The sequence below is a fragment of the Labeo rohita genome, chromosome 13 (assembly GCF_022985175.1).
Source record: "Labeo rohita strain BAU-BD-2019 chromosome 13, IGBB_LRoh.1.0, whole genome shotgun sequence".
Taxonomy (NCBI): domain Eukaryota; kingdom Metazoa; phylum Chordata; class Actinopteri; order Cypriniformes; family Cyprinidae; genus Labeo; species Labeo rohita.
In genome coordinates, this window is record NC_066881.1 from 26,525,628 (window position 1) to 26,537,842 (window position 12,215).

The 12,215-nt window shown below is 34.8% G+C and overlaps 1 protein-coding gene across 1 annotated transcript in view; it reads right to left on the reverse strand.

Moving 5' to 3' along the window:
- The window catches only part of eys (eyes shut homolog), a 254,763-nt gene that overhangs the window by 110,778 nt on the left and 131,770 nt on the right, over positions 1-12,215 (reverse strand). The window contains 3 exon segments of the mRNA XM_051126527.1: positions 4,151-4,350; positions 9,962-10,040; positions 11,803-11,974. Coding sequence (XP_050982484.1) covers positions 4,151-4,350; positions 9,962-10,040; positions 11,803-11,974 — 451 coding nt within the window.

The window sequence follows — 12,215 nt, forward strand, 5'->3', positions numbered from 1 at the left end:
CACTAAAAGGCACAAAAAGGGCAGAATGACAAATGTAGCTTTATACAGTGCTTAAACGTTTAAAAAATGCTTCAGCATAAATTATAAATCAACTAACTTGAAAAGGTATAGATCATCTGCAAAAACAGATTTTTTTTTAACAATTTTCCATGTGCATTCCAATTAATCTCAATCAAACTGCAGTTGTGCTATTTTCATATAAACTAAAAATAACTAAAAAATGCAGCTAACACAATAAAACACAATAAAAACATGATGACAAAAAAAATCATCAAAAAATCATCAGTTTTTGCAAATAAATAAATAAATAAATAAATAAATAATAAATATGTGTGTGTGTAAAATAAATAAATTACCTGCATTTGTGAAAAAAAAGATCTCACCAGAAACCATATAAGACACACACACACCAAAAAAGTAATACATTAATACATTAAGTTAATGCATTATGGTATGTCCACTGTTTATGAGAAAATGAAAACAAGACTAAAACCTAAACAATGATTTTCAATACAATTTTTATATTCCATACAACAGTCAATTTTTAGATTCTAGACTACAAATTGTCCTCTGTAAAATGTATATGAGAAAGATGTTTAGAAAAAGTAATAGTTTGCATTTTGTATGCATAGTAGTGCCTGCATTTTATAGGCATTTAATGGAAATCTGATTTTTCAAGTCTTTGACAGCTCCAGGAAACTTCCACCTTAACCAAACTTTGCACAAAGATTGTACCAAGTTTCCCACATCATAAACTATGATAAAAGATGACAGAGAATGATCCGATATACTATTTTACACACAATATGTGTGTAAACATGGCCAAAAATGGGTTTTCCAATTGTAATATATGTACTGTATCAATTCGTTGTCTCTAATTTGCAAATAATGTGTTCTTTAGGCAACATGTATTTAAAAAAAAAAAAAGAAATATAATAATTTTCATGTGATATTGGACATGTACTGTAAACTGATGCATGTCTCATAAGAGAAAATCATATTCTGCTTTAAAACCCCACTAAAGCTGTCCAAAGATGTTCATTTACGATAAACAATTTGGTGTGTATATACATGCAATCAGCTTATGCCTAATAAGAGGCATTTTTTTTCTTTTTGTGGCAGCTTTATTGGCTTTCATATCAGCATATCAGGCCTCAATCTGTTTTGAATTTTTAACATTATGCAAAATGACAGAGGCTGATTTAAAATTGATTGAGCTCCAATTTTTTGGTCTTTAAAATGTGTGCTTTTGTCCATTACCAAATGAGACGGGCTTTAATAAAATCGGCCTGCGAGTCATCAGTCTGCAAGTGATTTCAAATGAGAGTAAACACAAAGTGGGACGGGGGCGTTTGTTTTCCATTTGAGAAAATCAATCCAATGAGGCCTCATTTGGACAGACAATGCTTTCTCATTCCACAGCTGTCTGTCTGTCCATGCATCTGTCCACCTGACATGATGAGAATTGCAAATAGCATTATCACCCAGGCTAATCAGAGACTCTGGACAGGGGGCTTTATTCACATTAGAATATTGTCTTAGGAGGAAGAGATAATGAGATATGTTATGTGTTGGATGGGCCCTTTTATGCAGAATGTGTAATGCACCACAACGCAATTTTAGCCCTTTAGTTCAGCGATAATGTTGTAGCAGCTGCTGCATAATCATCCACTCTGGCAGACCTTTAGAAAGAACCATGAGAAACTGGAAATGTATCTGGATTGGTGTCTGGCAGTTGTAACTAATTACAAGTTACATATTTTAAAATAAAGTAAGTAGTTGTTTAGTCTGCTCTTACTTGTTAGTGGTGTTTTGCTTGAGAACAAACACGGTGGTTTTGAATAATTTTTTTAAGTGTACAAATTATTTCCATTCACTTCCACAGTCAGTGGTTTCACTACATGAGAATCAATGAATGAATCAGTGAATGAATCTTTTCCCCAGAAGACTTCATTTTACATTAGCATCTCAGGAAAATGTATTTTCACTTGAAGGAGAAGTTCACTTCCAGAACAAAAATGTACAGATAATTTACTCACCCCCTTGTCATCTAAGATGTTCATGTCTTTGCATGTTTCTTGAGGAAAGAAATTCAGGAATTATCTCTATATAATGGACTTCAATAGTTTGAACTTCCAAAATGCAGCTTAAATGCAGCTTGAAATGGCTCTAAATGATCCCAGCCGAGGAAGAAGGGTCTTATCTAGCGAAACGATTGGTTATTTTCAAAAAACAAATTAACAATTTATATACACTTTTTAAATCTCAAACGCTCGTCTTGTCTAAGTCTCCGTAGGTAGAAAATCTCCCATCTTGTTTTCTTCCTCAACTTCAAAATTGTCCTACATCACTGCAGAAGTAAAGATCAAACGCCCTTTACCAAACAAAAAAAAAAAAAAAAAAAAAAAAGTAGAATTAGAAAAAAAGAAGTAAAACGGCGATGCAGGGCGATTTGACATGAAGAAAACGAGACAGGAGTTTTTCCGACATACCCTAACGGTATTGACCCGGATTACACACACTACACATGTGCATCGAAGAGATGAGACAAGACAAGTATTTGAGGTAAAGGAAAGTATATAAATTGTCAATTTGTTTCACTAGGTAAGACCTTTCTTTCTCAGCTGGGATCATGCAGAGCCATTTGAAGTGGCATTTAAACTGCATTTTGGAAGTTCAAACTTTGGGGCACCATTGAAGTCCACTATATGGAGAAAAATCCTGAAATGTTTACCTCAAGAAACATACGCTCTTATTGACTGAAGAAAGAAAGACACAAACATCTTGGATGACAAGCGGGATGAGCACATCTGTAAATCTTTTTTTTGGAAGTGAACTTCTCCTTTAAATAAAGAAATGATGTTTTTTGAAGAAAACTTCTCAGGATTTTTCTCCATATAATGAATTGCTATGGTGCCCCGATTTTCTTCCAAAATGCAGTTTGAATGCGGCTTCAAACGATCACCAGATGCGGTTGTAAACGATCCCAGCCGAGGAAGAAGGGTCTTATCTAGCAAAACGATTGGTTATTTTCATTAAAAAAAATACAATTTAAATACTTTTCAATCTCAAACGCTCGTCTTGTCTTGCTCTGCCTGAACTCTGTGTATTCTGGTTCAAGACAGTTAGGGTATGTTGAAAAAACTCCAATCGTATTTATTTCCTCAACTTCAAAATACATTTAAAAATTAACCTACATCACTGCAGAAGCACTGACCCAGTCTTTGCAAAGTGAACATGCAAAGAAGATCAAACACCCTTGACAAAAAAAGTTTAAACAGCGATATAGGATGATTTTGAAGTTGAAGGAGAACATGAGATGGGAATTTTTCAACATACCCTAACTGTCATGAACCGGAAAAAAACAGTTCAGGCAGAGCGAGACAAGATGAGAGTTTGACATTAAAAAATATATAAATTGTATTATTTTTATGAAAATAACCGATCATTTTGCTAGATAAGACCCTTCTTCCTCGGCTGGGATCGTTTACAACTGCATTTGGTGATCGTTTGAAGCCGCATTTAAACTGCATTTTGGAAGTTCAAAATCGGGGCACCATAGCAATTCATTATATGGAGAAAAATCCTGAGAAGTTTTCTTCAAAAAACATCATTTCTTTATCTTCTTTATTTCTTTATTTTATTCTCTACCTTGGCTGGGAACTCGGGGCACCATAGAAGTCCACTATATGGAAAATAAAATCTGAAATGTTTTCTTCAAAAACATAATTTCTTTTTACAACTGAAGAAAGAAAGACATGAACAATTTGGAAGACAAGGGGTGAGTACATTATCTGTCAATTTTTGTTCTGGAAGTGGACTTCTCCTTCAAGGATGATTAGATATTTGAATTGGAAATCAAAAACACTGAGAAAGTCATTCATATTTTTGCAATGCATGCAAAATGACTTTATCAATGCCATGACTTTATCAATTTAATACTTTCTGCTTAAATTTAAGACTTTCAAGGCCTTAATCTGTGTTTCCCAACAGCATTGTAAGGATAAGTAAATGGAAGAAACCATTTCCGTAAATACATTTCAGTAAATACTGTCCACGAGGCCCAAGAAATCAGGATGACAATTGGAACCAAACTGTTAAACATCATACACAAAAACACCAGATGGTCCATCTAGAGTCTTGTTTTTACCTGCATGTGAAATTGGCCCCTGGTCCATCCACACATGTCCCTCCATTGAAACACAGGGAGAAATTAAGAGACGTCTGCAGACACACATTCTGGTCAATCTCACAGTTCTTCCCAGTGAAACCTTCTGCGCATATGCAGGCGTATTTGTCCTGAAGATCCACGCATGAGCCTCCATTAAGACAAGGATGAGCCTCACACTCCTAAAAAAAAAAGAAAAAAAAAAAAAAAAAGAAATTTGCAATTAATGTTGCAAAACAAAATTATATTAACAATATTTTCATTGCATAGTGAATATATGTAATGTACATCACAACATATAAGAGGTCTGAAATCCTTTGAAATATTGATTTTTCTCCTCAATTATTAATGGATGTTAGATTTAGTATCAAAATGAACCAAAATCCCATGCGTACTAATGATTTATTTACACACAACCGATATGTAGAATAAATTTCATGGACTGGTAGCCAAATGTTTACTATAAATCTTTACTAAATCACTCATTTACTGCTTGATCATACTATTTTCCTAGAGCACTAATATAGTTTTTTTTTTTACTGCAAGCATACAGCTAAATTTAATTACATTTCTGTGATTTAAAGATGTGCATATAAAAAGGATATATGGTACATTAGCCGAGCTGATACTGTAAGTGAGTACACAAACAGAATGGCAGATCTTGTCCTATAGTCATTACAGAAGCAAAACAGCAGCTAATGATTTATTCCAAACAAGCCTCTGAAGTCCTCCAAACAGCCAAGTGTTTTGTCTCCGGGGTACATTTAAGGCCATGCTAGGTATTAAATCAATTAGGGGTTGAAGCATTTTAATCAGACACTTGTGTTTAGATGATCCTGTGGTTGTTATCCAGAAGAATAATCCCCAACATCTAAACCATGTAGGAATATATACAGCACTCAAGATCTGTTGGAGAACTTGAATGTTTAAACCAGAGTATTGCAGGAATTATAAGCAGCATAATATGGACCATGTAATAACTTTACGCATGAAATACATATACATTCTATTTTCAAAAAGCAAACAAATTTGCCATAGCATTGATAGAATTGCATAATATAATAACATGATTACCATGCGTTAAATTACAGTCTTTCGCCTTTCAATTCTCAATTTTGCTCTCTTCTCAAGAGATTATGCTGCTCCATTTCCTTTTTTAAGCATTATAAAAATCGAACATAAACCTGACAATATTTCTGACCTTTCCATCCTATCATCTTTGTTGTCATTGGAAGTTCAAAATACGAATCTAGGCCCGATATTGTACTTCAAGAGGTCAGGTAGAATGAAGCTTACTCTTTCTTAGCCTTCTATGAAGTGCTTTTAGATTTCTAAGTGATATTTCTAACCAATTCACCTTCACTGTTGTAAGAGCAACCACTAGGAAGACTTAGATGATCTTCAATATAAAGACTTTTTAATAATTTTGCATGTCTGACAATAAACTAAAATATCATACCATAATACAACTTTCTAATTTTGTCATTTATTTAAACTCTTTTTACAAAATCTTGCACTCACAATGAAACGCTCTCATCTACAACAGGATATTGGGCTAACATGTTTTGCCATACTATTACATCTGGGTAACTCTAAATTGAGTTATTGAAATCTGGCTTTTCATGCTACGATTTAATACAGCTATGCTTTGATTCTGAGAAAACTGTACAAACTGAAATGAAATACCAATTCAAAAACCTGTTACTATGTCTTCTAATCTTTTTTATCACCACACAGGTCCAACTGAACTTGATTCGGCTTGACTTTTAGATGTCCCCTTACAATACTTGAACAGCCACCCTGCTGCAACCTGGGAATAAGTGCCTTGCTCAAAGGCATAATGGTGATGGCTTATGGATTTGCTCCTCACACTACACCAGCAAGCTTTCTGCTGAACCAGTTTGAAAATTGAACCAATAATCAGCTTTGACATTACAACCACTAGACCAGACCCACTCAAAGACAAAAATTCTATTAACAACCAAAGTTATGTGAACTTGTGAATGGAACTGTATATTTTTAAGGTTTGTCAACTGATGGAACGAACACACACACACACACACACACACACACCTAGTTATAAATAATATAATCTAACCCTGTCCCTTACAGAACATTTTCTCCATTTTTAGAATAATAAAAAAAATGTTTACTTTTATGCTGTTTTACGTCTCCAAGAGGAGGATTTGGGAAATATTGTCAGATATAGCTCTCAATTCAGCTCCACAGAAAATATTAGGAAAAGAGCTTCTTTGATTATTCAAGGGAAATAACTTTCTGCTTTCTAGTTTCACAACAAAATGCCTACCTCGCTGCAATATTGCATTTCTGTAATTCATTTTTCAGTAGTATACAGAGTGTTTAAGCAGAATGACTTTATTGTAATTTGCCATAGTATTGTATTAAAGGTATAGCTTACCCAAAAATGAAAACTGTCATTATTTGCTCACCAACAAGCTGTTCCAAATCTGTATAAATTAATTTATTCTGCTGAATACAAATTATATTTTGAAGAATGTAACTAAACAGTTGATGCCTCCCACTGACTTCCATATGGAAGTCATTGGGGACTGTCAACTGTTTGGTTTCCCACACTCTAAAAAAAAAAATGCTGTTTATTTTTATTTATTTTTTATTTTTTTTAACCCAAATGCTGGGTTCACCCCGTTGCGTCATTTTATTGGGTTATTTTTAATATTTTTTTTAAAAATATTTTTAATATATTTTTAATATATACAGGCGCTGAGTAATTTTTAATCGCTGGGTTATTTTTTCTACCTAACCACTGGGTTAAGCCTGTCTCTGACAAAACAACCCAGCTGCTGAGTTACAGTCAGAGAGCGGGCTTTCTGAGTCCTCTAGGAGAGACCGGTTTTCAGCTCCGCCAATTTGGTACACCTCTTCAGTGAAATAAAGGTTTTTATACATTTTATTTCTATTAGAGTCTTCTATATAAATAGAGTCTATTTATATTAAAGTCTTCACTGTACTGTAAATTGTTACAGAGAACGGTTGAATAAACTAAAATTAAAATGCTACTTTCAAATGTTACATTTTTTATGTCTAACATGCTTGTTAAACAAGTTTATGTAATATTGTAAACTATACTGTATTCACCCAAATAAATTCAATTTGTCTTGTATTTCGTCCATGTGTTCTTGCTTAATAATAAATGTTCACCTTTTGATTATTGCTGTTGCCTCCAGTAATGCTGTGTGTGTTTTTTGTAACTTCCAGTCCATTTTAAACCAGCAATTTAATAATTTTTAAACAGTAAGTTGACTGAAATAAAATAATGCAGCATGTTTGGTAAAAACATTTAACCTGACCAACTGGGTCACAATAACCCAGCATGTGTTGTGTCCAATATTTATCCAGCGCTGGGTTGCCAAATAACCAAAGTTGGGTTGTTTTTAACCCAGCACTTTTAGAGTGCATATTCTTAAAATACGTTCTTTTATGTTAAACACAAAAAAGAAACTCATACAGGTTTGGAACCACCTGAGTGTGAGTAAATGATGACAGAATGTTCATTTTTGGGTAAAATGATTTTGTAAAGTGTGGCTCAACAGACACTGTATTTTTGTTCCTCCTCTATCATACAGAGAAATAACAATAAACCAACTAGATTTGACAAGGACCTCCAGCTGAGTTTATGTCTGCACACAGCACCAGTGGCAGCACAACCTATCCACTCCATTTGATTGTTATCGTTACTGAAATTTTAACACAAGTCAACCCATTTTTAGGGAAAAAGGCACAGGCAGCCACTTGCGTCAGTACTGGACATCAAATAGTTGAAAATTCTGTCAATAGCGGGTCTAGTGATACTCAGCCCTTACCAATGAAAAGTACATGTCAGAGCTCCGGTTTGCACTTGTGTGCTGCTGTTAGGTCTGTCCTAACAGCTTTACATGATACTTCCCTGTCTGCACAATGAAATATGGCGGCCACGTCTCAGAGACTCACTGTCAGTGTTAAACCTTGAACTTTGATTTCATTACAGCCTCGGGACTCTTTGGACAGACACAGCCTTCTCTATCTGACATAATGTGCATATTCATTTTGATTCATGATTCTGTAAATGGAAGCACCATGTTTTATGGTCTCAAAACAGTTTGTATTTCTGCATACTTGCATTCTGTTTATTGGATTTCATATGCTAAGTAACTTTCAGTTGAAGATTTTCAACTAGATTTACATTTCCTTAAGGAAATACCGGTGCTGGCAAGGCAGGGAGAAAGTAACGTGTAAGCTTTCAGGTTTTGTTATCGTTATGACACTCACGTTTCTGTCCACTGTGTATGAGAATCTACATATAAGACGCTGTCTTTGCAGTAAAAAAGTGGGTAGAGAGTTAAATAGAAGATGGAATTTAAAAGGCAATCAAAATTCACTATGCAAATACATGCAAGACAACCAATGGGAATTCAACTGGCGTCATCTCTGCTGGTTACATAATGGACCTTTTTCACATTTTAAGGCTTCTCAGAAGACCTCTCAGAACTTCTATAGTGATGAATGAAAACTACAACAGTGTGGTGCTGCTGGTGTAGGAGCTGGTAGAACATAGAACGTTCATCTCTGTTAGTTCATCGTCTGTATATTCTGGTTCAAATAAGTAAGGCTGGGCAAAAAAAAATGTTGAAATCTTCAATGTTTACGAAGATTGTTTTATGTACAGAGTGCGTCCTCCACTGCTTGCAAACCAGGCACAGTGCATCCGGGTTCTATGTCAGAATGTCGACTCCTGCCTCAGGAGCACCACATGTATGCGTCATGGTACTCCACTGACAAGGAAGACAAGAAATTATATAAAAATAGTTGTTATTCTCGTCGCTTCATAACATTACAGTTAAACCACTGATGTTGCATGTCCTTACTACCGTTCTAGGCCTTGAACGTGTCAGTTACATTGCTGTCTATGTAGGGTCACAAAGCTCTCGGATTTCATCAGAAATATCTTAATTTATGTTCCGAAGATTCTACTGGTTTGGAACAACATTTAGGTGAGTAATTAATGACTTTTTGAGTGAACTATCACTTTAAGCTTTAATTTGTCTATTTGTTTTGCACGTTGAAGATACAGCCTAGATAATACTATATATAAAATGGAATAATAAAAAACAAAAATTTAAAGGGGTCATCGGATGCTAAGTTCACTTTTACATGTTGTTTGAACATTAATGTGTGTTGGCAGTGTATGTACAAATCTACCCTAATGATAAAAATACATGCAGTGGTTTTTAATTAATCTGTAAAAATATTCCCTTTTTCAAATCGAGCCATTCTCAGATGCCTGTCGTTGTGGCGTCACACCAAAAGAGGCCACTCCCACAATAGTTGATTGACATGACATGACATGAATCTTTGCGTTCGCCTTTCCTAATAATGTGCTAGTTAGCAAGTTTAGCGCTAAATACGGCTAAATGCGGCTAAAGTAAACAGGCTCGTCTCTCCACAGAGAGAAGAGAGGGGCGGAGCGAGCAGAGCTCATTTGCATTTAAAGCAGCCTTGACCAGAATGAGATGATTTTTGCAGAGCTGATTTTGGCAATGTAAAAAGGGTGTTGTTTTACACAACCATTGAGAATTTTTAACCAAAGTATATTATAGACTTTTCATTAAGACCCTAAAGAATCATATCAACTTGTGGAAAATGGGCATTCGATGACCCCTTTAAATAAATACATACATACACAGACTCACACACACTATACACAACAATAACTCACGCTCTGATAACTTACAAGATGCAGTGACAACCTGAGAATCTCCAAAAGAACATGCTTACATTAATGTTGATCTCACATCTGTGACCGGTCCATCCAACCTCACACTGACAGCTGTATGCATCAATTTCATCCAGGCAGCTGCAATGACAAAAGAGATTGTTTATGTGCCCTGACATGTGCAAATTCTGCATTCATTATTTATGATTTATGAGAGATGATTTTACATGTCGATGAAGCTGCAACCTCAACCACATTTACCTGCACGGTGATTTCTGACAGAGGCTTTACTGTACAGTATATAAACACACCAGAACGGCAGGACTAATAAAACAACAAGCTTGTATAAATGATTTTCATAAGTGAGGGTCTTGTAAATGATATATAGTCAGTTCATTTTATAAATGTTTGTAAGTCACGTTGCACATGCTACTGCAACTCTCTCACTCCTGCTGTCTTGATAAAGTCACATTGATGGTTAATTAATGTGCAAGTGCAACATTTACTAGGCTGTGATTAAACAGCTCATTTCCCGGTTTAACAGCTAATGTCGGGTGACAACCCGTATCTTTTATCCATCCTAAAAACTCATAAGCAGTATAATGGCATTATAAAATTTAAAGATGCATCTATTTATAAACCTGTGCATGTTTATCTGCATGAACTCTGTCCCCTTTGATTTCTAGATTTTACAGGGCTCAACAATAAAGATGGTACAGGGCCAGCATGGAAGTTTTGACAAGCCAGCACAGACATTAATTCATCACATATTTAACCTTGGACCACAAAACCAGTCATAAGGGTCAGTTTTTAAAATAATAAATAAGCTTTCCATTTACGTATTTTTTTGTTAGAACAGGACAATATTTGGCCGAGATACAAATCTGGATTCTGAGGGTGCAAAAAAAATCTAAATATTGAGAAAATCACCTTTAAAGTTGTCCAAATGAAGTTCTTAGCAATGCATATTACAAATCAAAAATTAAGTTTTGATCTATTTATGGTAGGAAATTTACAAAATATCTTCATGGAACATGATATTTACTTAATATCCTAATGATTTTTGGCATAAATATTGATAATTTTGGCCCATACAATGTATTGTTGGCTATTGCTACAAATATACCCGTGCTACTTAAGACTGGTTTTGTGGTCCAGGGTCACATATAAGTGTTTTTATGCCTTACAATTGTAAACTTTTGGTTTTGTCTGATTTATTGAATATTATTCCAACTTGATATATTGACTAGTGGCCAAAGGCTTGGAATCATTTGGAATGATTTGATGCTTGAAAGAATATTTTTTTAAGCATCAAATCAGTACAGATTGATTTCTACAGGAAAAAAAAAAAAATCATTTTAAATTATAGTCAAATGAAAAAGTGTTAATTAAAAAAAAATGTAAATAACATTTCACAATACTACTGTTTTTACTGTATTTTTGATCAAATGTGTAGAAAAAAGTATCCTTATTGTTGAGTCCTTTTATATTCCTTATTATTACTAAAAATATGCAGTCTACAACATATAAACACTTCAAAATGTCAGAGCTGAGATGTTTCCCCAAGTACGGTTCCCGAGGGAAAAATCTGTTCTGGAAAAACCCAAACTGTGACTATTTAAGGCATTAGCACTTTATGTAAAATCAAATTATTACTGTAACTTGGTTAGATGCTCAAAGTCCAAGAAACAGCTGGTAATGACTAATTATGTTGTGTTTACTGAGTACCAGACTGCCAAACAGCTAATTGAGAGCGAGTTGGCAAGAAGCATTGCGAGCACATTTCGCTTTTAAAAGACTCACAGGTACCGTCTCTTTCAGAATGGATGTGATGGCCATTTACAAAGCTCTCAATCACAGAGCTTGAAATACACATCGTTACAGCTCAGCAAGGTTAATGTACCTCCCATGAACACAGGGGTTGGATGAGCACTCATCAGTGTTTCTCTCGCAGTGATAGCCCATGAAACCTCTGGAGCACACACACTGGTAACCATTAAGACCGTCGATGCACCTCCCTTTGTTTCGGCATGGATTAGATTTGCACTCATCAACGTTCAGCTCGCACCATTTACCTTTCGGAAAAACAAAATAACGGCATATAAATACATTACATTCACTATTTAGAAATTCTTGGAAATCAAGGTGATGGATTTATTTAACAGCATGTCAGATACAAAGGTGAAAAAACACAAAGGTACTTGTATAAAAATAATGTGGTACATTTTTGCAAAACCCAAACCAAAATGCTAAAGAAAAAAAATAGGAGAGGAAAAGCAAGTTTAATTTTCTTAACATAGATGAAGTTTAAAGTGG